Source organism: Neurospora tetraspora (genome assembly GCF_033439725.1).
Source record: "Neurospora tetraspora strain CBS 560.94 chromosome Unknown B0H65scaffold_2, whole genome shotgun sequence".
In the NCBI taxonomy this organism is placed as follows: Eukaryota; Fungi; Ascomycota; class Sordariomycetes; order Sordariales; family Sordariaceae; genus Neurospora; species Neurospora tetraspora.
This window is the reverse complement of record NW_026944384.1, coordinates 2,140,664-2,168,260: the sequence shown is the minus strand read 5'-3', so window position 1 is coordinate 2,168,260 and position 27,597 is coordinate 2,140,664. Positions and strand designations below refer to the sequence as shown.

The following is a 27,597-nucleotide window of genomic DNA, read 5'->3' as shown; positions in this document are numbered from 1 at the left end:
ATTCTTGATCTCCACCCTTTCTGCGCTTTGCGTGTGTGCTAATCATAGCAGCTCTCACCGGCTTACCCCATGGAAGTTTGTTATCCCCGGACTACCCAACCACCAGCCCGGGATTTTAATCTATCCCCTTACGCTTGTATGAATGGTATAGTATGTGCCTGATGTACGTACGTACGGAGTCTGGAGTCTGGAATCTGGAGTCTGTGACCCAACAACCAACCACGCGGTATTCCATTGTCTGTTGTTGTCCGCCTTCCACTCCCAGTTCCCAGTTCCCAGATGAGCCAGGGCATTCAAGTGGCAGTGCTTGTTGCTTGCTTGTCCTTGTCCCGTTGTTTGTCCGTGCTTGTCCATGCTATCTTGTTCAATGAATGAATGGACGGACAGAGAGACGGTAATATATTTTTCACCAGACCGGGCAGCTGGGTACCATACCAGCAGCAAGGCAACTAACTACCAACGGCCCGAAAGTCCATGCCGATGCCGATGTCGTAGGCATCCTCGCCGACGGGGAAAGAATTGAAAACTCTGAGCTCGAACTCGGGACCGTGCCGGCCGGCCGGCCGGTCGGGATTCATTGTTGGTTTGTAAAACTTGCAAGTTGATTCGTTTCGGAACAAACCTCCTAATCCGTTCATCTTTACAGCCAAGACAAATTCCATCCATTCCCACAGTTTCTGATTTCTGCTTCTCTTCTTTCTTCCTGACCTGAACTTATGGACCTGGACCTGGACCTGACTTTTGTCCCCAGTCTCGCCAGTCTGATCAGGTCTTCTGAACTCTGAGTGTCGGTGAAATGTGTGACAACAAACGTGTCCCTCTCTCTTCTCGTGCTACACTACACGACTTACTTTCCGCCTCCCCGGCTGAGACTCGCGCTTCGAAGCGGTCACATGTGAGTTTCTTGGCCCCCCCTTGGCCCCTTCTTTAGTGGTAAAATTAAGTTATGTTGCCTGCCTGCATAAGGTGCAGATAGGTAGGAGGAGGGGGCTTGCTTGTGAGAGCCCGAGAGGGTCAATGCGGTTGGTTGGTCAATGGCGGTGGTGAATGGAGGTAAGGACCCGTCTTGGTAGTCTCAGGCTCAGGCTAAGACTCAGACTCGGGGGAGGGTTAATGTTAATTGGAGAGGAAGGAGCGAAACATCAGCCTGGTTTCAGGTCGTCGAGTTCTTTTCTGTTCTGGAAGCAGGTGGATGGTTTGGTCTGGTCCGGTGATGGTTTCACCGTGGAGATTGATGGTGATGGGTATGAACTGGAAGGCTTCAGCTGTGTACTGTATGTTTTTTTGTTCCTCATCCGGCTTCTCGACTTGGTCCACTGGCGGATTTTCGGTATGTATATTTCCTACCCAGATGCAAGGAGACACTCCCCCCGATCATGCGCACGCCGCATTCTAAAGCCTCTAATTGTTCTTGTAACACACGTAGTACAACAGGAAAAAAGAACCTTAGGTATAATCGAACACATGGCCTACCTACCTACTGACCTAATCTCCTCGTCTCTCTCCATTCGGCTTCAAGTTCCCAAGTCAAGCAGCTCCCCCCCATGCCACTTGGCCACTCGCTCCAGTCCATTCGAGTGTATGTATGTACGTACAACTCATCATCATCGGGCCACTGGCCTAATGAAACGGGACTTACATCACGACGATTGTACGTTTGGTGGGAACCTCATCACATCACCCACTCACTCACCCACTCACTTGCTCGACCTAAACAGTCCCGGCATGGTCCCGACCTAGCAACGACCAGGTCTGCGATTTGTCCCTACCTAACCTCGGTTGAAACCAGCTCAACTCAAACCTTTTTTTCCACTCAACCAACCGAACCGAACTTGCGTTCCCTGAAGCAGCCAGGTGTAGACCAGGCAAGAACACAGACCAAGGTCTGAGTCTGAGTAAGGGTTGTACAGTTGTACAGTGGAACATGAGACTTTCGCAACTTGACCCTGTTGGCTGGGCTCTCCTCGGGCCGGAGCGTACACTTACCGCAGCAGTAGTACCGTCGCACCCGGCGCCGTAGGCGACATGGACAAGGACTAGGACAAGGACCGGGGGTGAGGATGAGGGACCTGGAGCTGCGAGCTGCGACTGTTGTAGCCGGGTAACCTTTTTTTTTTTTTTTTTTTTTTTTTTTTTTGTCTTCTTCTGAGCGTCAATGCTGGTCTGGTCTTAACCACCGCTGTGGCTCTCAAGATGGAAGCCATGTCCCTGTCCCTGTTACTACTTACGTGAGGCAGGAAGGAGGGCGTAAACTACGACCATCTGTCCAGTGGTTGTTGAGTGACTAGGTAGTGCCTGTTACCCTTCCATGTAGTGATTCCCTGCGAGGCGCTTGAATAGGCACGTCGATGACAAAAAAGCTGGCAGTTTTGGGTGGTGGTGGCCCGGACGAAATGCTTCCACCTTTTTTGTCATTAGCGTGATAAGGATAGCCGCCCGAGCACCATGGAATGGACCACCACCGATGGACCTATGGAACCTTGATGGGTTACTTTTTAGTCTTTGCTTTAGTGCAACGGAATACGAGAAGTTGCAGTGTGGGGAGCGAGTTTTGGTGGAGCGAAGAATTGGAGTTGAGGCAGGCGGATACACTATGCTATATCGGGCCATGTCATAGCCTCTTCGATGGTTGAAAATGGCAAGTGAAAAATGCGTGATGGGGAAAATACTATGGACATGAGGCAAGGGAGATTGGGCATGGAGATAGAGACCAAGGATTTCCAAAGGCTCATCGCGATCGAATGGAGTCAAGTGAATCGTTTATCGACCAGTAGATCGAACTCTCGGCTATCAGATATCCGAGATGGTCCATAGCAGTTAATCGGCCCCATTACAAGGAGTCTCGCGCGAGATAACTCGATCTGCCGATTAATGAAATTTTCAGTCAGAAGGGAAGCTCTCGCCGGCCAGCAGTTGAGAGTCACTCTACAGCCGCAGTGGTATTCCGTGGGGAAACAGTGTGACAAGAAGATGAAAAGCTTTTGAGCGTGACGGCAGTGCGACTGGGATGAGGGAATACAGAAATGACTTGTCGACAAAACACAAAGGATAGGAAGGAAGCAGACGAAGCTTGTGCTGACCCAACAGATTGGCACTGCCGAGAGAAAGGAAGGTGTTGGAGGCCGGATTCGTTGTTGGTGCTGTACACGTTTGCCTCTTTCGGGCCGTCTTGTCAACACTTGTCTCCTTTTTCAGACGCTTTTTTTCTCTATTTTACCCTTCCATAAATGATTACATATCTTTGCTGACTGTCAGCCTTGCCTCGTTGTCGAGCCAGGTACCAGAATTCCCTTGTTTGCTGGCTGCAACCTGAGTTCTTGCACACAAATTGCTGATTGTTTGCTCGAGGTTGGGAAGTGCCTACCCCGACGGTACGGGAGCTCATGGCATGAGGCAATCCGCATGTGACCCAGGCAAGCTCTTGAATAAGCCGGCAGGGAACCACGCAGGGCAAACGTCACCGGATCTATTGGCCTCGAACAATATTCCTTCTTAGGACATATTATCAGACGAGGAGAGGAAGCAGTGAATCCTCAAGACATAGCGTCTGTTCGACCCAGAGAAGGAAATCTCAGTGTCCACCAAGATACTGCTGTGATGCTCTTCTCTGGTAAACGCACCATGTTTGATGCAAAACCCAGCCACTCATCCCAGGAGCAAATAACAAGGCAACGGGAACAGACATCGGGGTATTTCATCGGTCCTGTGCCTGCCCTGAACAGTCACTCGACAGTGATGGGTAGGTGCCGAAGGATCGGGAAATACTCCAGGCATGAGAGATACCCATTGTGTCGGGTGTGGAAATGCATGGTGAAGGAGGCAGCCCCCGTGTGACTTGAGCTGGCCTTCTCGATGGTCTCGTCCCGTCTCTCACCGCGCTTTGAGGTTTCACAAACGCATGGCTGTGATGTACGTGTAATGCACATAATACCCGTGCAGCTTCGTTCTGTGAGGCTAACATGCTGTGTATTTATCAGCGGCATGGCCTAGAAGGACGGAAGTGGTTGAGGCGACAGTATACCTACCGTCTATAATGCTGTGCCTGGCATTGATGCATGCTCAGTCGGATGAGGATGCTATGATGTTCCCCGTGATCTTTCGAATAATGACAATCTCGGAGCCCAGATAGGAAAGGATGGTGATCACAGCAATGTAGTTGTCACCTCACATATCACGATTCTGGTGGCTGAGTGGCTCAACCCAGCCACGATGCCAATGGCAAGCGGGAGATGACTGCTCCAAGGGTTCCCTGATCGGGATGTGACTATAATTAGTTCCTGGCCAACAGCACACGGTAGAGATTGAGGCGCAGGAGACAGTGTAGGATTTGCCGGCTCTTTTGAGGGTTTGCCCTCGGCCTGTTGCAGTAATTCGTGAGGATAGCCGCGAGATCCGCGCGCACGTGGAGTTGTTGAAGGCGGTTCATCCCGACAACAAACTTTGCACACTCGCATCTCTCAAGGATTGGCGGCAAGGTACCGGGGTACGGTGAACACCGTGAATGGTATCAGAACCGATATTGTAGGGTGGGAGTAGGGACCGAAGCGATCACCTGCACAACAGCTGTGCGAATGGCTCACCGCCCCCGGGCATCCAGGATATACGATTTCCGGAGTAGGAACTCAGGAACGAAAGGTGCAGTCCGTTGACCTTGCTGACACTTGTCCAACGACACACGACAGGACAAGTTGAGCTTTGCCGTGGGGTGCATCTGGTGGGCAAGTGTCGATGAGAATGGAAAAGGTTGGAAAGCCTGACGTATGAAATGGATGGTGGAAATGGAACTTGAATGGCCAAAAGCGCAAAATATGGCGTGTATGGTCAGCCAAAACGGTCTGGATAGTCAAACAATGATGATGAAAGGAGGTTTGTTGGCGGAAGTCGCGGGCATGATGAGTGGAACGTTGTATCGGAGCTCTTGACTATTGCGGCCTGCTAACCCTAAAGCGGTCGATGGGTCATTCGAAAAAGGAGACCACAAACTTCTTGTTCCGTTGGTGCTCGGAAATAAGGAATTGAGGCTTTTGCGCACTGCATTCGAGATTGCGAATCTGTGTTTGTTGGCAGAGAGAATCTGGGGAAGTCATCTGATGACGGGAGTGAGACTGGGAAGCTTGTAAGACGGCCTAACATTTTTAGAGGTTGATGGTAAGTGGCTTTAGCGTTAGCAGTGTGTTTTCTGGTTCCTCACCTCTGAGTGGCTGAGCCGGCTGCTTCTCGGTCGGATGTGGCAGCAGCCAAGTGGAGCAAACCAAGAAGGGCAAAGAAGGTTAATTTTAAGAATAGAAACCGACTACGCCCAAAGCAGTCAAGCGGAAAACTTCAGGGGACAAACCCTAGGACAAACCCATGGGTGAACGTGGGACGGGCGTGGATGGCGTCGACGGCGTGGACGAGGAGGCTAGCACACCTGCACACCACCTGTCCATGACCTTTTGCCGGGAGCGAGATGAGCTTCATCGCAACCGAACCCAGGCCTACCACTTCTCGACCCAGACAAAACAAGTCCAAGAGTCGAGGACAGAGACACTGAGATCTGTGCTTATAGCGCATGTCAATGTAAGCCACTCCATGGCATGCATGTGTAGTGACATATGTCACATGGCGAGCTTGCTCGCTATAGAAAACCTCACTGGTGGACTGGTGAGTGAAAAAGAAGGGGACCTGTGCACTAATGGCAGCATTGTCGTCGTTGTCGTTAGCGTCCCCCAGATCTAGCAAAACGAGCCTCACGGCAATGACGATGCATCGCGCCCCGGCCGCCAAGCTCAAATAGAAAGGCCAGTCAGGAGGTAAGAAGAAGAAAGGAGTCGCAGGGGCTTGAGACGGCAGGCAAGTATCCAAAAATGGACACGAGAAACGATTGTTTCATCCAACCAGATCCCCCCGCGCTCCAATTGTTAGTTTCTCAACCAAAAGCTATAGACAAGGGTTAGCAAATTTTGCATCATTATCCGTCTCCTTCGGGCACGATAACCATGGGGTGAGGGCAAAACTCAAACTTAGAGGTACTCATCACAAAAGATCATGTTCGACCCATCGTCCATCCATCCCATCCACCACCATCTGTCGCTTGTAGTCAAGCTATCGACCATGCAGACAATCGTGTCCGGCCGGTGGTGATGGGGTCGATAAAAATCTCCTTTTTAGTGGTGCCGTGGGTCACGATTCGGATTCGCTTAAGTTTCTTCAACTGGGTATGGTCCGTCGCGAGTATCAGTTGCGACTCTGTACGTACCCTCGAAACAATTGGCATGTTTTTTTGTCCATGCTGCCTCTTCACTGGCCTCCACTGCCCGCCAACGGTGGACTGTCGAGTTGAGGCTCCATCGCTCGATCCATGCCTGTGATGCATGGATATCTGCGGCTCACCACAACGGTCCAAGACGGAGAAAAGCAGAGGCGAATGTTTTTTTTCGCTTGAAAAATGGAGAGCCGAGAGCAAAGCAGTGGAGTTTTCACGGCCGTGTCTGATCCCGTACTGTCCCGTAGCGGAATGTCTGACCTCGGGAGGCTCACGGGCAACGGGCGGCTCCGCGAGAGAATTTCGAATCATGGCACAGCCGATTCCGAATGGTCCGTTACAGGGAGGCCGGGGTTTGCGATAGTACACACCCAAACTGACAGAGTGCCCGAGACTTTGACAACCCGTACTGTATCCGTTCCGTTCGTTGCGCCGAAACTCCGGGCCCGATCGGTAACAGACCGCTGGGCTCAGCGGTCAAACCTCCCAGCGGTTTGAGTGAGGCGCTTAACCTCTTTGGGTTGCCAAAGTAGGTTAGCAGCTCGTTGGTGGAATAAGGAATGGAGCAAGTCAAGCGTTTCGGACCGCCGAGTTAAAAAGTACCTCTGCCAAGACGATTTTGGAGACTTTCAGCGCTGGACCGCTGAGGTTTCAAAACCCAGCGGCTCAGAACTCCAGCGGTCTGTTATCCCTTTAACGGTGCAAACGTGTCATTTTGTGGGGGAGCCGTATTCTAGCCAATCGATGGCTCCCATTGCCTGCAGGATACCTTTTCGATCATACAGATACCTCAATATCACCAAGCCGCCAACCACTCAACAAGTACTATCGGTATTTATGGGGCGCGCTAAAATGACACATTTGCACCGTTAAGGGAGACCGATCGGACACTCAGGGGAGGAAGCCGGGAGGTACCTTACGTACTATTCTCTGTCTCGCCTAGGTACGCATGTGTAGCGCTGCGGCGGTGCTGCCGTGTAGGAGGAGTCTTTCCCACGGAGGACGGCGCGGAGGAGTACCGATCATCAACATGGAAAGACTTACTATTTACTAGCATCCCAGAAACGTCGGTGCTCGCGCTCGCATATAATCGGCAACTTTGATCCTCGGCAAGTGGACAAGTGGGTGGACAGTAGCTGGTCTTGTCTTGCGTGAAAAAAAAATGGGCATCTGACGAGAAGGGTTTTCACTGGCAGGTCTGGTAGAAACCCCCAACTTCTTTGTGGATGGAAAGAATTTGTCCCTGACACCTCATTGGAATTCTGCGTTTGGATTTGTGCGCGCGTCTGTGTGCCGGTAGGGCCGGTAGCTCGGGAGAGGGGAAAGGGGTGCCCTGGCGATTCCTTCCGTGCGCGTCAGGAAGTTCATACTACAAAGGGAAGGAACTCTACAGTCATCCGTTCGCCTCGTTGATGATCCCGGCGCCATGATGACATCAAGCTGCCCCGCTACTTATCGTCCAAATTATTTCAACAGATCGAAAACTGGAAGGTGCCTTCGAAGACATCAAGATCTGAGGAAGGGATCATTCGGAGCAAACTCAACCCGGGACCCGACCATGTCGAGTCTCAGCTGGAGATTCTTCTCGGATGATCATTGAGTTTGATGGTAGATCATTTTTCTTCTCAGGAACCTGACGTGGGCTTCGCGTAACATCTCTGCCTCTTTGCTCGCAGTGACTCCATGGCATTCAATGGGCACGCACATCCGTCGGCGCAAACCATTCGAGCGCTTTCTCGAGTCCCTGTCGACTGTCGAGGAAAATGGAAGGTGGCCCGGATGAAGATGGCCTGAGACTGCCGCAGAGTATGGCACACTCTACCACCGTCACACAGACACGTCGACGTCGAAGGGACTCTTTGTATTGGCTTGGCTCGAGTTGAACTTCCACCACTCCCCATTGGCCTGTTATCTTCCCAAGTGAACTGACCAAACCCCCTCATCTGCAGGATGATATCGCGACCATCAAAGACCTCGTCAAGCACCCAAGCTTCCCCTCACAACGACAACTAAACAGGCAGTTGTTTCTGGCCCTTCCTGGACATAAAGACCACTGAAGAAATTGAAGGACTGTCGTTAGTTCCAACACCGCTACTGCGCCCGGTTGCAATTTTAACCAGAGTGGTCCACAGTAACGCTGGATTTATACTTTGGCGCACCGCAGGCGGGGGAAGACGGACTTTCCTCAAATGATAACCACAAAGCCCCCAACCGACTGGCAACGAGACAACCAGGGCCGTGAGATGTTAGTGTCAGTGTCAAGTTCGTGCGTCATGCAGGCCAGATCCCAAACGGTCAGTGCCCGTCCACGTCCATATCCGTGACAATCTCCCTTTTCGCTTTGTACCCTCCAAAAGTCTATCCCTCGATACTGGAGAGGTAGGTAGACAGGTAGTCGGCTGCCCACCCACGGAACATTGGAGGTTGGAACGGACCATGCTCCGCCTCATTTGTGTTTCCGGTACAAGGGGTGCTCTGATTGGCCCAGGGGCACGGAGCAATAGGTAACATGTTCTTCCAGGAACCTTATAGGGGCGGCTATCCCCAGATGAGCTTAAACCAGCCTCCTCTTCTTCTCCCGCTTGGGATGAACAGGAAGGCAGGGTCCTTGGTGATGGAATGGCCCAACCCTCGGCCAGCCGTTGTCGGAATAGGTACGTAATGGTTACCTGCACTCCCTGTTATCACTCAATATCCGCGGGAGAGGACCAAGACCCAACCAACCATGCACAGACTATGCCGTAATCAGCTTGCTCAAAGGTAAACTTACAACTAACTCGATATGGATGACAACCTCGAGCGCTCGGGCGCGCAGGACAAGGCGACAGAACAAAAAGAAGGACCGCCCGAAAAAAAGGTGGAGTAGTAGGCTCTTGGCTCCCACTTGAGTTCCGTAGCTGAGTGATGATCATGACAGACCTGAGCTAACCTCGGCAAGCTCTTGCCGGATCTGCTATTGTGCCGCGGCCTGAACAAAAGGGCCCAGAATAGATCAGAGTCAGCTACCCTGAGAGATGCTCGGCCAGTAGAAACAAGCGCTCTTGGTCGAACGAGAAGCGCTCTGTGGCCATTGTACACAAAGTCGAGATTGACGAGCAAAGCCGCCGCCGTTGGAGATGAAGGATGACGGTAGTAATCTTTTCACACAGTATGGGTATGATCCGTTTACCTACCGCTGTCAATGTGTGTGCTGCACCCCACAGGCGCTAGAAGCTCGGAGAAAACCCACCACCTGACAGCACACACGCTCACAGAACACTTTGACAAACTTCAACATGAGCCAAGGCCTTGGCGACGAATCGGACTTGGCGAAAGGACGGAGGTGATGTGTTGTTGATAAAGACAGAAAGAGCCCTCAATTACGGACCAGCTAGCGGAGCAACTTGAGGCTCTCATCATGGTTCTGTAAACTCCAAGGAACAGGGGCCTCGCGAAGACAGGACGTGAAACAAAACCTGACAACAGCGGAAACGAACCGCAGGCCTAAGCATTCAAGATGAGGCCGAGGATGTTCCCAGATGTTTATTTCTGTGCGCACCGCATGCCTCGAGGTCGACAAGTTTGACAGTGAGAGCCTAGGGTTCCGAGCCTAGACAATAGTTCAAAGGATGAGCCTCATGTCATCACACTGGAGTGCAACAAAAATGGTATCACGTTGTCATTTCCTCAAAGAGTTGAGGTAATGGTAAAGTAGAGTAGAGTACCCTTACTGTGTCCCTCGGCCGTCGATCACGTTACGTTACCTACCTCTACTAGTGTAAACTAGAGGTAGTCCCCTTTTTACTACTGCTACCTAACTAACAGTGCTACAACAGTACTTGGGGGCTTCTGGGCGCCAAGCTTTCTTTGCCCCCTCTTTACTGTCTAAAGAGGGGGCGCCCAAAAGTTGGGACAGTATTTTATTCTGGGACAATCTGAAAACAGAGCGTTCACCACAGAAAATTGTTAGTGAAGCCTCGCGATGAACTATTTAACCATGAAACTATTTTTCAAAATTCGGAAAAAATTCAGGAAGCAAAAAGGAGTATTCAAAAAGACACCCTCAAAGTTGCATCAATTTTGATCGAGGCGTTGGGGAGAAAATCCTAATGCAAGCGTTCTTACTGCAGTCGTCAACAGTTTAATGCACACTAAAAGCGATGACGTTTGGTGAATAAAATGCATTCGGACCCTGCCATCCATTCATTTTCTTAGATGATTTTCTCAAAGCTTCTAAAATGGCATTTCTATGTAAGAACTCTGCCTTCAAATTTTGGTAGAATTTTAGAAAAATGCTATGTGGTGGTTTTGTATTGCGCTGTCTTGCCTATTAACATTTTACTATAGGATATGCCAAGATTTTGATGTGTCCCAGATTAAAATACTGTCCCAACTTTTTGGCGCCCCCTCTTTAGACAGTAAAGAGGGGGCAAAGAAAGCTTGGCGCCCAGAAGCCCCCAAGTACTTCGCCATTTCAGTACAAGGAACACCAACACCACCACACACGCACGTGCAGGGACGATGACATGGTGCGACAACAGTGGCCTGGGGGGAGCGAGGTCCTGCCCTCTCCAGTCTCCTCCTCAGTTGGTTGGGTACCGGGGATGGATGGAGAAGAGAGAGAGCTCCATTCACAACGATCGGTGTCGGCTCTTTCACCTCTTTTGCCCTTTGCAGGTAGATGGCCCGTTCGTTGTTCCGCTTCGCTTCGCTTCGAACGCCTGCTTTGCTTCCACTTCTTTTTTTTTCTTTCGCTCTGCCGTGCGACCCGGATAAACCGACTGTGTCCCATTCCAAACCGCCTGTGTGGGGCCATACAAACTAACAGCCAAGCTCGAGCCAAGACCCCAAGCTTGGCGGAGCTTGGCATCAAGTCTGCGCGGCCAAAGTCACGACAACCATCACCAGAAAGTCTTCATCTCAAACGACATCAACGAAAGCTCAAAACAACTTCTTTCCGAGCGCCAAATTCACATTCATACGCGGGGGCCTCTCACCGGCCCCCTATACCCCTGGAACTAACCCTACTAATCTGGGTTGCCGGAGGTGACTTAGACCTTGGCTCCACACAGGCGGTTTGGAATCGAACACAACCTCAATCGGTTTATCCGCCCGCCTGCCCGTGTCTCCGTCTCCGCAATGGTATCGCAATAACAGGAACAAGCCTCCTCCATCTCTGATATCCAAAGAGTGGAAAGGGGACACAGAAAAAACCGGAGGAGATCCTGTTCCGTCATTCCAACCCTCATCACCCTTGTTCCCAAGAAACTGGATGGATGATCATGGCAGTTCCGCACTGTTCGCTTCCATGGTCCTTCACACGTTTCCGCCCGGCTGTGCCCTTTATTCCGTGTGTAGTGTTAAATGTAAGGTAAGGTAGCCTTTGGGTGGAGTAGGTAGCTTCCAATCGGGGGTAATTTGTCGCAACTGCCTCTTTTTCATTTTTTCTTCTTTGCTCTCGCCGTCTGTCTCTCTGTCTGTCAGCAAGTTGAACCGTGGCCGATCACTCATCACTCATCCTCAATGCCAGCAAGATGGAAGCGTCCGTTCCATATCTTTGGGAGAGTCGGGAGTCAGGATGACGGACCCCAAAACCGAAGAAGTCTACATACATACATACATAGTATGTACAGCTAACCGGATGGGGCAGGTTACCAGAAGCTGTCGTTGTTGCTTCATGCTTGATGTTGCTGTCATGTCTGCTGCTGCGCCCTGTGCTTACTGTGTAAGTGGATGCCAGTTGCTTACCTGCCGGATGGGCCGTTGGATGGGTCGTCGATGAATTTGGATATCAGGCCGACATCGACCACTGACAACTGCAGAGTGCAGAGTGGAGGACTCGCTAGTGACAGACAGAGACAGAGAATCGAACGGTTACACGCATCCACCCATCCAACCCATCAATCCATCCATCTACCTTGTCGAACAGTGTGCTTGTGCCCTACGTGTACCAAGTACTATAGTAGCGTAAGGTTGTAGCTCCTAGCAGTGGCTCTTTGATTTCCACTTTGTTGTTGTTGTTGTTGATGATGATGCTCATCGGCACCGTCGTCTACCGCGGTACCGATACCTCACCAGCGCTCGCCCTCGATCATGATGTCCATGCAGCGGGCACCTCATGCACCTCCCGTCCATCTCATTGCCTGCAGCAGCGAGTGGATTGTGCAGAGTCGGTGCAGTGGTTGCAGCGATGCAGTGCCCATTCAGGTCGCATTGTGGTGGGTGTGCAGGGCAAGCGAGCAACAGTGTGGATACATTTTTGGGGGTTCTCTTCTTTCGGAGTCCCGTCCCCTCCTCTGCTCAGACGGTGCCCGGACTCGCAGCCAATGACGGCACAGGTTTGGTGTTGTGGCAGATGGGGGAACAATCCATGGATACACGGAAAGAGCACTGGAGCAACTGGAGCATTGGAGCACACAGTGGGAAGGAGTGTTGATGGTGGCAGTGACAGGGCCCCCCGGCGTGTAAGCCAATGATCAGGCGGCTCTGCCCAACCCCAAAGAGAACATGGAAGGTGCGCGGAAACTGCACCAGTCCGCAGACAGGGCCAAGTGCGCAAGTGCTACCCAGCAGTCCCCCGTCACGCCCGTCACGCCCGCCCGTCTGCACCCAAGCCCACCAAGACCCAGTCCGCACTGGCGCTATTTAACACTTGGGCTTCTCCCAGACACATTGTGCCCCCTCTCCTTTTCGACCTAATCTCACCAACTGTACATCATCAACCTCAGGTCTGATTCTCAGTCCTCCGCTGTCGTTCCGCCTCCCACATTCGCTTTTAGCACCTCTAGGAAGTCCTCGTCGACTCCTGTCATTCGCTTGTTTCATTTTTCTTGGTGGTTTGGAGAGACGGAAAGATTTGGAAGGAAGGAAACTCCCCCCCCCCTCGCTACGCCTACTCAACTCAACCCTGCGAAACAACACTGAAGCCTTCACCACTTGGAAAAGAACGAAAAGACTTCAACTCTGTCTCATCAGCTCAACTCACTCGCTCCAGTCCACGCTCCGGCTTCAACAACAACAACTCATCTGGAATCGAACAAGAGCGCAGGAGATCCGTATCACAACACCCCCATTCATCTGACTCTCGCTTAACCAACCACCCTCGTTGGATATCCACGGAAAACAGAAAAAAAGGAGACAATAATCAAAATCACCAAAGTAGATGTTGCCATACACCTACTAAGACCTACTCGCTTGTTTGAAAACTCAAATCAGCCACAAACCGACGCCCGCATTCGCTTTGGATTTCCGGTTTCATTTGGAAACACGCAATAAGCAAAACTATCACAACCCACGATCGCTACCACGGTGAAGGAAAGGAGGAGATTTGGATCTGGATTTTAGGGAAGATCTTGGATATTGAGGTTATCAAGACGACGCAACTGTGAACGACTTCGGCACAAGCAACCGGTTACTCAGCACCAACACCGACTTGCTCCTCCAGGTAGTCAACGCTCAAAGCACCTGACTATCAGGTTGTTCACGTTTAACAACTACTCCGAACCACGCTCGCTCTAGATCGACCTTTCAGGAAGGCAACGTTGCAGTCTCAGTACCTGTCATCGGTATAAGGCACAGCCTACGCTTCCTGTCCTCGCATCAACCCATCACGTTCGCTACTTCGACGTCACCAGGGTCCATTGTGTCTCTGCTTCTTGTCAGTGCCTCGTTTCTCCGTATGTTTTGCATTTATGGAGATATGTGCTAACCCTGCTATAGTTCTCTCGCTAATACTTTTCAACTATCTTACTGTCACAATGGCTGGTCCCGGCGGTGGTCCTCCTAGGCGCAGGTAAGCTTCTTTGTGCACTCACTTCAGGTTGTCTTTTACTGACATTTGTTCTAGTCACACCAAGTCCCGAAAGGGATGCGAGACATGGTAAGCTTACTCAACCCGTGACAAGTTGTATGCAGAACTGCTTTCTAACAATCATACAGCAAGCGCCGCCACATTCGTTGTGATGAAAGCTTTCCCCAGTGCCGCAATTGCACCAAGCACAAGATCCGTTGTCCATACAATGACATTCCTGTCGCTGAGGACCGGTCTACTTCTCCTGACAAGCCGGATCTCATGTGGACGCCCGAGATCGAGGCTGTCATTGAACAGTGGCAGCGCACTGGTCTCTTCCCGTTCCCGAACCTTAACATTTACCCGACTCCGGCGCCTCAGTATCTCAGCACAGACGAGTTGCGCCTGATCCACCACGTTGCCTCGATCAGCAATCAGATGATGGAAATTGATGCCAACGGCTTCACTTTGTGGACTCGGCAGATCCCGACGTAAGATTACCACTTGACACGTCAACACTGGCTTGGGCTGGGCGCTAACAGGTTTTCTAGAATCATCAAGATTGGTGCTACCCATAACTATGTCTTGCATTCGCTGTTGGCTTTCTCTGCCATGCACATTGCATACTTGACCGATTGTCCATTGGTCGGAAACATGGCTTATGAGCATCGGGGTATTGCCTTGAAGGGTCTCCAGGAAGCCATTGGGACCTTCTCGAAGGACACTTCTGACGCCATCCTTGCCGCATCTCTTGTTCTGTCGTGGCAAGCCACAGATTGGTAAGCAATATACTGCAGCCTTCCGGCTACACAGACAAGGAGGGGCTAACTCAAAATGCTTCTACAGGCGAAGCTGGACCCAGCTCATGCAGGGAACCTCATCGGTACGTTTGACTGCGAGCGTACGCTGTTACAAAGAGGCGCGAATGCTGACGTGGAAATAATAGGTCATTGAGGCTATGGACCCCTGGAAGCACGAGTCTCAGTTCGGTGATTTCATTGCCGAAAGCAGCACGTTTCCAACCGCTCCCCCGTCTCCTGCCCCTGATCACAAGCCCAGCCAGCCGCGCAAGGAAGACCTTGACGCCTTTCAGAGGACTCTGCAGCAGCTCCAGAAGGTTGAGTCTCACCTCAAGCACAACAGGGAGGACACCAAGTCCGTTGCCCAGCTCATCAGCTTCCTGAAGGGTGCTCGCAAGGTTAGCCCTACCTTGTCGGTAGCCCAACAGTTTGAGCGTTTGAGACCCCTGCGCACGTGGCTGTTCTGGCTCCCCGTCATGTACCTGCAACAGACCCATGGTTCGCCCAGTGCCTTGGTCATCATTGCTCATTACTACACAGTTGCTCTGGTCATGGAGCGCCTCTTCCCTGAGATCGGCGCCGCTTACTTTGGAAGTTTGACAATTGGCCCGGTTGAGGAGATTGCGCGTCGCCTGCATTCCATGAACATTTCTGGCCAACTCGAGGGTGATTTGGCAACCCCTCTTGCATTGATGAACTTCCCTATTGACACAGTCTCCGAATTCCGGTCTCGCATGGGGTGGAATCAACCGATCCGTACCCCGTCTTTCCCAGTGTTCGAGAACTTCTACGCAAACGAAGGTTCACCAATGCCCTTGTCCGCGGCGTCGTCGTCCGAGTACCTGCCATACGGAGAGAGGCCGGCTTTCAGCTACAGTACCGAGGAGTTGTCCGTCATCCCGGAATCGCTCCCGATCGCGGCACCTTTTGGCCAACCACAATACCTGAGCATCCCGAGCCCGTCCTATGCAGCATACAGTCCCACCACGAGCACCTTCGGTGACTATAACGACGCGGCTTCCATCACCTACAGCGATCCGGACGAATACCCCTCGTATGACATGGGCTTCTCCGCTACTACACCCACGATGGGCGGTCACAGCCCTTATGGTGTCGGGTTCGTCCATCCAATCCAATCCGTGTGGACGGTCTAGGATCTTTGATCGTCACACCGGCCGCTGTCCGGCTCTGCAAAGGTTTAATTAACATGGCCATCAGGACTCCCACAATGCTAAGCTCAACGCCCACCTACCCGCCTCCGGACGACTTTACCGTACTTTGGCCCGGCCCCCCACACAGCCTCGCCCCTTCGTTCCTGGGTTCCGGACAATACTCCACCAGGCTTCCGCTCCCAGAGTCGCCAACCCCATCGATGGTGTTCACACCACCCTCGAGCCATGGCCACAGCATCTCGATATCCTCCATACCTTCGAATTACCTGGACGATGAGAATGTAAAGGACGAAAGGCCTTACATAAAGGACGAAAGGCCTTAGCACATCACATCGAACTGAATCGGGCATCCGGTGTTCATCTCTTTCCAGCATTTTCTTTCTTTTCGACACAGACGCGATTGCATACCACGTTCCTTTACGATCACACGACGATATTTTTGCAGCATTTCAACGCATCATGATGCATCTCACACTCCTTTAACGACTGCAACGACGCTGCACTTGACAGCACACGACGCTCCTTAACGACACTCCTTTCAATGACGCATAGACACTCCTTTATATATACCCAACGGCTGGATCCCATGACGAACTATAGACACTCCTTTTATATGGATCGACGAATCGCATTTATACCCAACTCATAGACACTCCTTTTTGCGACACTTGCATCTCGACGACATACTCGGCGAGCTTTAGACACACACTCCTTACGGACATCACTGGATGGTCATGATACCCAACTGCATAGCGACTGTTGTTGATAATGTTTTTTGGTCCTCTCTGGACAGGGACTTGAAGTTGTTTTGAGAGACAAGGCAGGACATTGATGCGTCTGACCTTGGGCTCTCTGGAAAAAAAGCGTTGGATTTTTGGTATTTGGTTTTTGAATCCTTAGCACCGTTGATCAGGCCAACGGTGTCTACAGGTTGCATTGGGCGGCGTTTGTTTTGGTTTGACGAATCCCTTGAGTGAGGTTGTTATTGCACCTCAACTCGGTCGATAATAATACTGTTTTGTGGATATGGGAGGATCTGCAAAGAGGAGGGAGGATGATAGGTGGACAGACAATGGATGATGAATCTTGCCGATGGGGAAGAAGGATATGTAGTATCTTGAAGTGATCAGGCGAAAGAAAGAGACAGGATCTGTTGCTGGTCTGGAACATTTTCTTGCGCGGTGTACATGTGAGCTGAGCTGGTCCCTGTTAATGTGCTGGGTGTTAATATGGTCTTTTTTCGGTTTGGTGGCCTTGATCGATTCAAGGTGGACTACATGTTATAAGGTTTGGACTATATTAACATTTCTTCCCGCTGGCGTTGCAGGAGAAGAAGGCGAGGGACGATTAGGACAAGATGGTTGAACAGGATCTCACAGGGTCTGTTAATACTTAACCATAATCATATAATAGCTTAGTTGTACATGGAACTGGTTATTTGTTCTACCTTGGTGTTTGACATACTTGTTCTTGTTGTTGAGATCTACTGAGTGCACAATAACACGACGGTAGATGAGTGAGGTTGAGAATGCTTGAATTGGTTAAAGAAGAGAAGAAAAGAAAGGAAGGAATGGACGGCAGAGTCCATCCTTATATAGTTAGATATATGAGTTGGGGAAACGTGTTTGGATTGATATGTAATGTAGGAATATTGGTAGTGTATGCAGTCAATATTTAACACTTGTGCCCTAACTTCCAAAAATAACCGAGCATCTAGGTTGAAGTCTAGGTTGAAGGCGCCGTGGTTCTACGATTCGCACGCCTTTATAATGCTCCAGCTGCGACTATACGAAAACTGTACCTCGAGTACCCGCGCACCCGGCAATGTTTTTCATCAACGGGAAGAACCACTGCGCCATAAGACCACAGGGCCACCCGTTGTGGTAAAGGGGTCAGATAAGGGACCTTATATGGTTGCCTGCGGCAGGTACCTCTAGGTATGGGGCACTCGGGCGGGAAGGGTTCTTGTCGTCCGATGTCTACGTGGGGAAGGCGGCAGGAACGCAGGAAGGTACGTTCGAACGGTGGAAAGGTCCTCCTCACCTCATGCTGGATGGACGTTAGTTAACCTGGTTTTATTCATGCTAGTCTATATATATATATCTCCGGATGTTTGTAACCGCTGAGAAATCGAGATTCTGGAATAACGAGCGTGTGTGTTGATTAGACCGGCCGGTCAGATATCTTCACTAGAGGTATGGAGAGCCCGAGAGTGGAAGGGTTAGTTGGTTGGTTGGTTCGAAAGGAACATATCTCAACCGTTAGGCCGGCCGTTGGCGGCGAAGGAAGGAAGGCGCGATAAACTCATTTGTCTAGTCTAGAACTGGAAGTGGAAGTGGAAGTGGGAAAGAGCGTGCGTGTGCGTGATGTGATGTGAGATGAAACACACCTACCTGCCATCCAAGGAAAGAGCCACCCACGGCACCCAAGCAAAGATGACAAAATGGACGGGAGGAAGCTCGAAGAAGAGTGAGCGAAGTGGAAGGTACGGTAGTACGTAGGTAAGGTAGGTGTTGTTTCTTCCTTCCTTCATTCCTTCCTTCCTTCCCGATTAATGACAGGGACAAGCGGAAGAAGACTGAGGAGTGTGAAAAATCCTTTGCCGTCGGGTCACATGGTCAAAGGCTTCTTTCTTTCTCTGGCTCGGAAGGAGGGAACGAGACTATTCTAGAGTTTAGAGGTATGGAGATATGGGGAGGTTCCGGGGAGGTGAAAACGAGCGCAGAACAACCTAACGGGGGAGCAAAAAGAAACCTAAGGAGGTAGGTAGGTCTTTTAGACAAAATTCAAGTGGAGATTGAATGTCGGTTTGAAGTTTGAAGATACCTCTGACCTGAGTGAGGTGTATGTCATTCGAGTGTTTGAACCGGTAGACTAGACTATTACAACTACACCTGCGCAGCAACCCTGATCAATAAACCCTTACTTGACCAGATGTAGTGGTCTCTATCTAGACTAAACTTGGATGTACCCAACCCTTGCCTCTGACCAGAAACTCCATTTGGTATATTCCAGAAGACAATGCAGAATTCCTCGAGGGATGAGAGAATTTGGTATCACGATAATCGAAACAGAGGAGAGAAAGATGATTCTCAAAAAGTGAATAGTGATTAACAAATAAGAAAACCCCCCCTCAGGCTCGCTCGCTGAAGCCATGTAGAGGGAGGGATATAGGTATAGGTATATGTATAGGGGGTATAAGAAGCCGTGCAGGCTATAGAACATATAGAAAAAAAACCAACGCAATGAATGCATGGAGCGCTCATCACCGGCGCGGCCCATCTGCAAGATAGTTGTAGTTTGCAGTTGACAAGCATGCAAAAACCCAACCAAACTCCACCAAAAGTCTGCGTCGCCAGCTGTAGTGCAGTGCTGCACTACACTACGCGGCGCCGGCAGCAGACATCGTCATCAACCTGACCAACCTCTCCTCCGCTCTCTTCTCCCTCCTCCGTTTCCCTTCCGGACTTTCGTCTAGTTTCCTCTTCCACATCTCCCTTCTTCTTTCATCTCGCAGTATAATTGATGGTGTTGGCATGTAGCCATAATACCCATTGCTACTACCTGTACTCCCACTACTCCCGTTGCCGCCTCCACTTCCACTTCCACTACTGCTCTCCCCAACACTTCCTTCCATAATACCTTCCAACACAGGCTCCAGATCCAGATTCGTCGGATTCGGGGGATGACGCATCGCCTAGAGCATCAACCCCTCCACCTCGCTCGTGACCATGCCAAAGATCCAGTTGGCCTGCTGCACGCTCTTGCACTGGAAGCACCACTTGGTCACCCTGCCGGCGACCGTTCCCGTGCGGGGCGCCAAGCCGACGTTTCCTTCTTCGTCGCGCAGGTTTTCCCAGACGCTGCACATGATGCCCTTTGTTCCCAGCATGCTGAAGGATTTGGATCCCAGCACGGCATCTAACAAAATGAGTGGCTTGTCGGAAACCTTCTTGGTGGCGTGCGTCACGATGATACGCTTCTCTAGGCCGTGGTAGAGTGATAGCTCCTGACGGACTCCGGGGGGAGGACGGCCGATGTGCAAGATGCAGTCGCCCTTGTCGGCCCAGCGGTTGTTTTGCACGTTCAAGTGGCAGCGGATCTCGAGCGGTTGGCCCGGGGTGAAGGGCTTGGCGAGACCGGTGCTCCAGCGGCTGGGGGAGCGGCTGCCGGAGCCGGAGGCGGAGGCGGATGCGCTTCGCGGCGGTGTTGAGGAGTCATTGCCGCCGGTACCGGAGGAGTAGCCGCTGGAGTACAGGCTGCCGCTGCCGCCGCCGCCGTGGGCACCGCCGCTTCCGGCGATGGAGCCGGGGCGGGATTGCTTGTCGACGGTGGACTTGCCGATGTTGAACGACTTGTTCTCGCCGCCGAGCAAGCGACGCAAGAAGCTTATGGCCGAGACGCTGGTTGTTGCGTTGCTGTGTTGGCTGGGCGCGCGAGTGGATGCGCGATAACTGTTCTTGCGGCCAAAGATGCCCTTCCGACGACTGGAGGTTTCAGTGCCGTCGGCGCTACCGGCGCCAGAATCGTTATATACTTGTTGCCCAAAGGAACGGACGCGTGCCTCCTCGGCAAGCTGAATGTACCTAGCATTGTTCAGCCGGCTTTGGTGCACCGCCTCGTACAGGGCCTTCGCTTCATCCTGGCTCGCGGCGCGGAAGCGGAACATGCCGCTGTCAATGCTGCTGAGGCGAGACTCGGGAGATACGCGGCTGCGGACCTCGAGGTCAAGCGCCGTACTACGGCGGATCATGACCACTGGCGTGAGGACGAGGCAGATGAGAGGGACAATGCCTCCAGCCTCTCTGTTCGCCATGTCGACCTCGGACGTGCCAGAGGCCTGCAGAGGGTATGCCTGCTTGTTCTCGGGGTTTTCGTGGAGCATATGTACCTCCATACTTCCGGGGAAGATCAGAATGCGCGAGGGTTCGGTGTTGATCTCCCTCCAAATACCCTTTCTGTTGGACCAGAATGAAACTGATGCAACGAAGCTCTGCACAGGCCTCTCTCGCGGTGTTTGCTGCCCTGGATGAGGCGCTCCAACCTGAGAAGCTGACTGTGATGGTGCTATGGTGTTGTCTGAGACGACAGACTCTTCAACAATCTGAGGCAAAGGCTGCTTGATGCTATAACCTGGGATCGTATCAGGAACATCATTCTCGTCCAGCTCATCACTGGAGGATGAAGATGATTCAGAGTCGCTGAGGGCGGAGTCTTCAGTCTCCGAATCGGTATCAGATGGGTGATACTCGTGCTTGAGCGGAGAGGATGTGCGCCTCTTCACCCGGGTCGAAGGAGCAAGCTCCACCGGAGGTTGAACGGGAGCTGCACCCTTGATGTTGAGGGGCCGAGGAATAGGCACAGGTTCGATTCCGTAAGCTGGCGTAAGCGGCTGAGATCTGAAGATATCCACAGACTCGCTGTACGGGATGTGCTTATTTGGTGCCGGGTATGAGGTAACTGGAGCGCTGGCTTGCCGCTTATGATATCGGCTAGGCGTCTTGGATTCATCATCAGACGCGCCAATAACGCTAGGTTCACCAATCGGGACGTCGAGGTCGTCCGCTTTTGGTGAGCTGACCTGGATAAGGCTCATGCTCATCCTCGGCTTAGGTCGTGAGAGGGGAGGCATAGGGTCGCTACCCAAAATATCCAGCCAGTCCGTGGTCTGGGCCTCTTCGGTAGTGGACAGCTTGATCAGCTCATACCACTCGTCGCCGTTATGTCTACCGCGGATCATGACAATCATGCTCCTGGGACTCTCGCCTTTTCTTGCCGAGATGTACTGCCTTGGAACAGGCGGGAAAAGCAGCCATGGCTTGGCCTTGTTGCTGATGTCACGGATGAGGATATCACCCATGTCAGAAGGAACGTTGACCCTGTCTCGCTGCATGAGTTCGATTTGGCACTCAAGTCGTTGGCCGCTCGAGTGGTCAAGATCCATCTCAAAGGAGTCTTTAGCTGCCACTTGCCTGGTCGGGTCGATTCGAACGCTGTCCAGTGGTCGTAGGTTGCGAAGGTCTCTGGCGCGGGTTGTGTCGGTGTTGTTGGCGTCCTCATCGGTCAGGCGAGCAAACTCCTCGCGATGCCGTGTACGGGCCTTCTCCTGGAGGTTGCCGTACAATTTGAGCAAGTCCTCGGTTTCTGGAGTCTTGATGACCATAACAGCCGCCTACATACACACCGCTCATGTCAGTGACAGTTCACGCCAAGCTAGCGGTGACAATGGTTGTGCAAGTGGAACTCACCCGGAGAAACTTGTACATCCACTTTATTCGGATCAGGGGCCGCTTCAACAAGTACGCAACATCCACCCGTTCACCGTTGTAGCTGAGCACATCGCCGTCCTCGTTGCGAGGTAGCGCATTCAGGAGCGAGTCATTCTCGTCGACCCTCCCGCTGGCTGGTGCGAGATTGACAAGGAGATCCTGGAATCCCAATCGCCATACGTCGAGATAGTTATTATAAACTGGCGAGACGGCCTCAAGCCATTCAAGAAGCCTCCGAATATCATGCAGAGGAGCGCGCTTATGGTAAGTCCACATCTTCTCGAGAGCGACGCCCATATTTACCACAGCCTTGGCCATGCTGTCTGTTTTGCGATCGGCATCGTCCACATCGTCTCCATGGACAAACTCGTTCAAAAGCACGGGGACGACACCGTCGACCAAGGTCTTGAGTTCTCGGTGATAGAAGTGCTCATCATCGGCAAACTCCTCTAGCAGATCCTTGACCCTGCTGTCGTTAGCCTTACTAGGCTTTCTATGAAGGCTGCGCGAGGCCTTGATGCTTCTTGAGCGGCTGGGTGGGACCAGCTGGCCATCGTCGGGAAGTGAGAGCACTGATACCAAATCAGAGTGCTTAGTAGTAAGTCGGCGCTTCAAGCTGCCAGACTTGCGGGATCTTTGGGAGTTTTGTGACTGTTGACTCGCTTCTCTGGTGAGGGGTGTCGGCTGGCCGAACGCCTCTTCGGGAGTCTGTGTCACGGTGGACTGGGAAACAGTGGAGACGCTATCCGTATCCTTCTTGCCATGTGGTTCCTGATCTTCGCGGGAGTCCTCAGATAGTATGGTGGATAGATCATGAGCGCCACTCGTTGGCCGTCTTCTGCGTGGGGGACCCCGCGTGCTAGGTTCTGATGAGGAATAGGAATCAGCTGTGGAAGGGCGATCTGGAGATGCTGATCTTCTCTTGTACGAGTCAGGGGAGCGCTGCTGCGGTGGGCTTCTCTTGGACTCCAAGTCATCCTCAGTCTCTGGTTCAGACTCAACGTCTGTCTCGCAGCTGGGATATACCATAGGAGCTATCTTGTGCGCACTGGATTCACCCTTGAAGGCCTCCTTCAACACATCCCGGAAGGGCTTTTTCACGGGGCCACTGCTCCTCCGTGGCAACGTCGGGCTCCTAGGAGTCGAGCGTCTTTTCAACACGGCCGCTGAATCAGGGGTGGTTGTAGGACTCTTTCTCCTCTTGGGAGTTACTTCGCTATCGTCCGATCGAGTTTCTGAAGCCTTCCTTGGCTCTTCATGGGTTACCGGAGTCTGAGGTCTCTCTTTCCTGCGCGGTTGCTCTGCTGAAGCGCGCTTGGAAATCTCGGGAGCCCGTTCCTTGTGAGCCGGCAAATCTCTGTCGACCAACTTCTCCTTGGAATTGCGCGCAGGGGTCGAGACTCGTAGGGGTTCGGGGGCAACAACTGGTGGTAGGTTTGGCATACCCTCTACGAAAGGGTCAACCGTGTTGTTCAACCAAGATTCGATCCTAGCGGGCTTGTTCCCCGTAGGAGGAGGCCTCGGCGGTTCCGCCATCTCCTGCGCCATCTCCTGCATCTTCTCCATGGCGCCGGTCATAACCTTCTTGAGAACATTCGGTACTAGCTTGAGGCTTTCATTCCTCTGAGGTTTCGGCTTAGGTTTCGCACTTTGCCGGGCATGTGTTCCTCCGGGATTCCCCCTCAACGGGAGGTCCAGTTCACTAAACGCCGAAAAGCCAAACGGAATCTCTGCCAAATCATCAATGCCAGCGGCAGTTGGTGGGCGCCGGTCAGAATCCTCTCCGGATGATACACCATTCCTAGGAGCAGGCCTTGGTTTGTCAGCGCCCGGTCGCCTGTCATCCGTTGTAGTTTCTGTTTGCGTGGCAGTAGTTGGTGGGCTAGGACTTCTTCGCTTCGGCTTTCTTCGCACACCACCACGGGAACCCCTTCTTCTTGGCGACTTCCTCTTTGGAGGAGGAGGACTTCTTAGCCTTCTCTTCGGCGGAGGACTCGGGCTCCTCGGAGATGACGCTTCGCTTTCAGGTTCAACAATGACTTCTATCACATCGTCAGAAGCAGCCGAGTGATCACTACGCGCTCTTGGCTTGGGAGTCGATGCTTTTCTAGGCGGGGTTGAAGCTCTTCGCGGCGGAGTTGAGGCTCTTCTAAGAGGAGGTGAAGCCCTTCTGGGCGGTGTTCTGCTACCGGGCCGATCACTCGGTGTCCGTCCGGACGAAGAGGAGGGACTAGATGTAGAAGTAGACCCGCTGCTGCTGTCGGCAGAGACAGGAGGACCAGGGCGAACGTCTGGCAGTGAGCGGGCGGGCTTCACGGGGCGGACCCTGATACCATCATCATTGGAGCCCCGTGTCCGCAACGGACGTACCCTAATTCCATCATCGGGTGGACGCTGTTGCGTCCTTGGCTTTGGGCTTGCCCTCCTACGTTCGCCAGACGAAGAGCGCTTCCTACGAGGCATATCTGGTTCCGACAGTGCCCCGCGGTGATGATCGTCGTCCTCCTCCTCCTCAACCGTGACCGTCTCACCGGTCTTGGCATGTCGATACTTCTTGACCGTTGGGCGCTTTGTAACCGGTGGTGGGGGCGGCGGGAGCTCTACCCTCTGAGCCCAATCTCTAATCTTCTTTTGTACCGAGGGATTTTGCGCCGTTCGTTTGAGAAAGTCTTTCGGTATCGGTTGGCCTGCTTCAGGTATCGGATTTTCTGCAGGCCCTTTTCCCTTTTGCTGCTTCTTCATCCAGTGGTCATCGCTTATGATCCTCTTCTTCGGCAACCCGGGCCTTGGTCGCGCCTCCTTCACAATGACATCGGGCCTGTCGTCGGCTAATTTCCCTGGCACCTTCTTCTTTTCCTTTGCAGTGCTATCACTCCCACTCACACCCTTGGGTTCCACCGTCTCGACTTTTGGTTTCTTCTTCTTGGGTTTCTGCCGCCACTTGATCCTCATTCTGTCCTCCTCATCCACGTCATCGCCGCTCAGGTTAACAGCGAACTCGGTCGGTTCGCTTCCCGCATCTTCTGCTACCGGGATAGGAAGGCCCTCTGCCTTGACCGCTGCCTGTGACGCCTTTTGCCATGCCTTGACCCGATCCCGAACACCACCTGGTTGTTGTAGCTTCCGTACAGCTGCGGCGCGCATCTCTTGGCGTAGCTCCTCTCGAACATTCTGAGCATCCATGGACATGGTCTTTCGTCGCTTTATCGAGGCTGAGCGCTGGGCGGCTACGCGCTGCGGAGATGGTCGACCGAGCAAGAAATCACCCAGAAGACTCGGTTCGGGCTTCTTCAGTTCGGGCTTCTTCTTTTGCTGTGACAGGCCGCTATTGGTAGGTATCGGCACACTCTTGGGAGTGGTGGCTCCCGGCGCCGTGGCCGACTTGGTCGGTGAGGTTGTCGGCGCGCCATTCTTGGAGTTTGTAGGGGTGATCTTGGGGGTCTTTGGCCGTGGTGATGGAGATTTGTCGGGTTTTGGTTTTGGAGGCGACATTTCTTCTGTCTATCATGGACTAAGTGTCAGCGGTTTGTTGCGACAAAAGATTGATGTTGCGCTGGCCATGGATGGCAACCACGACATATTGTTTGTTGACTTTATTGGCAGAACCTAAGAATTGGCGCTCACCTTAGGGAGCCCGCATGCTGGTAGTCCGCATTGAGGGTCCAGACACAACCTTGAACCTTGAGGGGCGCTACCGGAGTTTCATGGAGAAGTTGACGAGGCGCGCAGTCAGGTTCTCTGAATGCGCGTTTCCGCGGTTGCCGTGGTTTCGCGAGAAGAGATGAAGGAGAAAATCACACTTGGTGAATGGGATGATGTCCAGTTTGGGTCGAATCGAAGGAGCCCACAGGGGCCCCACTGGCTAACGGTGACAAACCACAGTAGGTCTAGCTTCTAGAACTAGTTTTGATCTAAGCGCTTCCAACTCCGCCCAGCCTGCGTGGAAAATACGTGGATGTCTCCAGAATCCAGGAACGAATTCCGCGACGAAAGGCGGTGGAGAGAGGCCGGCGTGGTGGTGAAATTCTAACCTTCAGCCCTGGCTTTGCAGGTGTTTGCTATGTATCAGCGTATCAGCTCTGGTTTTGAGTTTGGCCCTTGAAATAGCTTGGGCTGCAGGTGATATAGTCTCTCTTTGGGAATCAAGACACGCGCAACACGGTATATCCCAGAGAATAGAGACAAGAGTCAAGGTAACCGCAGGACAGACGTACAGAGGGTAAGGGTATGCTCTTTAGGTGGAGAGGGAGTCAGCTGTCGACCACGCGGTTCGGTTGTGCGAGCAGGTAGCCGACGGGCAAAGTTGCTGTGAATGGTGCAACACGAATACTGGTACCTCTTGGGTAGGTATCGTCAGACAATCATAGGCTGGCTGGCGCGCGTGTTGTGGGAAAAGAGCGAGCGTGAAGGGGCTTGAAGAGCTGAGCTTCTGTTTTGCTGAGGTCGTCCAGATATCCGGAATCCGTAACCAATCCCCCTCGTGGCTGAGGATGAGGTTATCTTTTCTCTGTGGCCGCCAATGCCGCCAATGATAACGAAGTGGGTGCAGTGGTTGCTGCGGACTGCGGACATTGACAATTGAAGCCCATCCGAATCAAGTCTCCAAAAGTGAAAAAGAGCAGTCACACCCTTCGGTCAATCGATCCCTCACTTTGGCGCATCCACCATGTTATCAGTATCGACCGGTTTCTCCCTCCGACTTCTTTCTGGAAGTTGGAACCACCGCTGACGTTCTCCTGCGGCTGGGCTGGTAATTATGCACCAGAGCGGGAAGCTTGGTGGGGGCTGGGCTGGTGCCATTCTGTTTTGTCACACTCGCTTCCACTCCGGCTTCACTCCGTGAGAAGTAGACTTGGCTTCTTCTTGATCTCCGCCCTCGCTGCTGTCCAAGAAACCAACATTTAACGCAAGGGCAGCAGCCATGGAAGTCGAATATCTCACCAACAATCCCTTGAGCCCCTTGTGCAAGCCAATGGAAGTAACCTCAAGATATGCGACATGAGGCACATGAAACCTGGCGTCGCCGCGGCGAGGATACACGAGAATTAAAGAAGCTCAAGTTGATGGACGGGACGCAATGAATTGCACTGCACTGCAGCTTCAGTCACTGCACAGAGAGTTCCCGCTCCGACAATTCGTTCATCCCTTCTTCCTTCTGTGTGTCCCCTGCTGTGAACCTGTGCAGTGGCCCAAGCTCCATGGGTGATGAACAAAAAATACTGAACACGCCTTAACACCAACATACAGCTTCCAATTAACGAACCACACTCAGCACAACGGCACTAAGTTTCAACTCACCAAGGCCGTCAAGTACATACTTCAAAGTTGGCAGCATCTTATGCAG

At 52.3% G+C, this 27,597-nt stretch overlaps 3 protein-coding genes across 3 annotated transcripts; 1 reads left to right on the top strand and 2 right to left on the bottom strand.

Annotated features, from left to right (window-relative positions):
* Window positions 1-30: 30 nt before the first annotated feature.
* On the bottom strand, window positions 31-2,262 carry B0H65DRAFT_567678 (uncharacterized protein; the record flags this gene model as incomplete). The annotated part of the gene is made up of 6 exons (XM_062830373.1): window positions 31-781; window positions 852-925; window positions 1,702-1,736; window positions 1,823-1,891; window positions 1,987-2,075; window positions 2,229-2,262. 6 exons carry the CDS (start codon window positions 2,260-2,262, stop codon window positions 450-452), a joined length of 633 nt encoding a protein of 210 aa, XP_062684160.1. The 3' UTR covers window positions 31-449.
* Window positions 2,263-13,980: 11,718 nt separating this feature from the next.
* B0H65DRAFT_439842 (uncharacterized protein) lies at window positions 13,981-15,966 on the top strand (the record flags this gene model as incomplete). The annotated part of the gene is made up of 6 exons (XM_062825450.1): window positions 13,981-14,015; window positions 14,070-14,102; window positions 14,162-14,503; window positions 14,555-14,791; window positions 14,859-14,895; window positions 14,959-15,966. 6 exons carry the CDS (start codon window positions 13,981-13,983, stop codon window positions 15,964-15,966), a joined length of 1,692 nt encoding a protein of 563 aa, XP_062684159.1.
* Window positions 15,967-19,473: 3,507 nt separating this feature from the next.
* On the bottom strand, window positions 19,474-26,159 carry B0H65DRAFT_101121 (uncharacterized protein). The gene is made up of 3 exons (XM_062820439.1): window positions 25,878-26,159; window positions 22,233-25,754; window positions 19,474-22,156 (listed from the first exon to the last, which is right to left on the bottom strand). Exons 2-3 carry the CDS (start codon window positions 25,743-25,745, stop codon window positions 19,682-19,684), a joined length of 5,988 nt encoding a protein of 1,995 aa, XP_062684158.1. The 5' UTR covers window positions 25,746-25,754; window positions 25,878-26,159; the 3' UTR covers window positions 19,474-19,681.
* Window positions 26,160-27,597: the final 1,438 nt, after the last annotated feature.

Coding starts and splice junctions, on each gene's coding strand:
- B0H65DRAFT_101121 (XM_062820439.1), bottom strand. CDS start 25,745: ATGTCGCCTCCAAAACCAAAACCCGACAAATCTCCATCACCACGGCCA. Junction 22,157..22,232: donor GGATGTACAAGTTTCTCCGG/GTGAGTTCCACT, acceptor GTGTGTATGTAG/GCGGCTGTTATGGTCATCAA.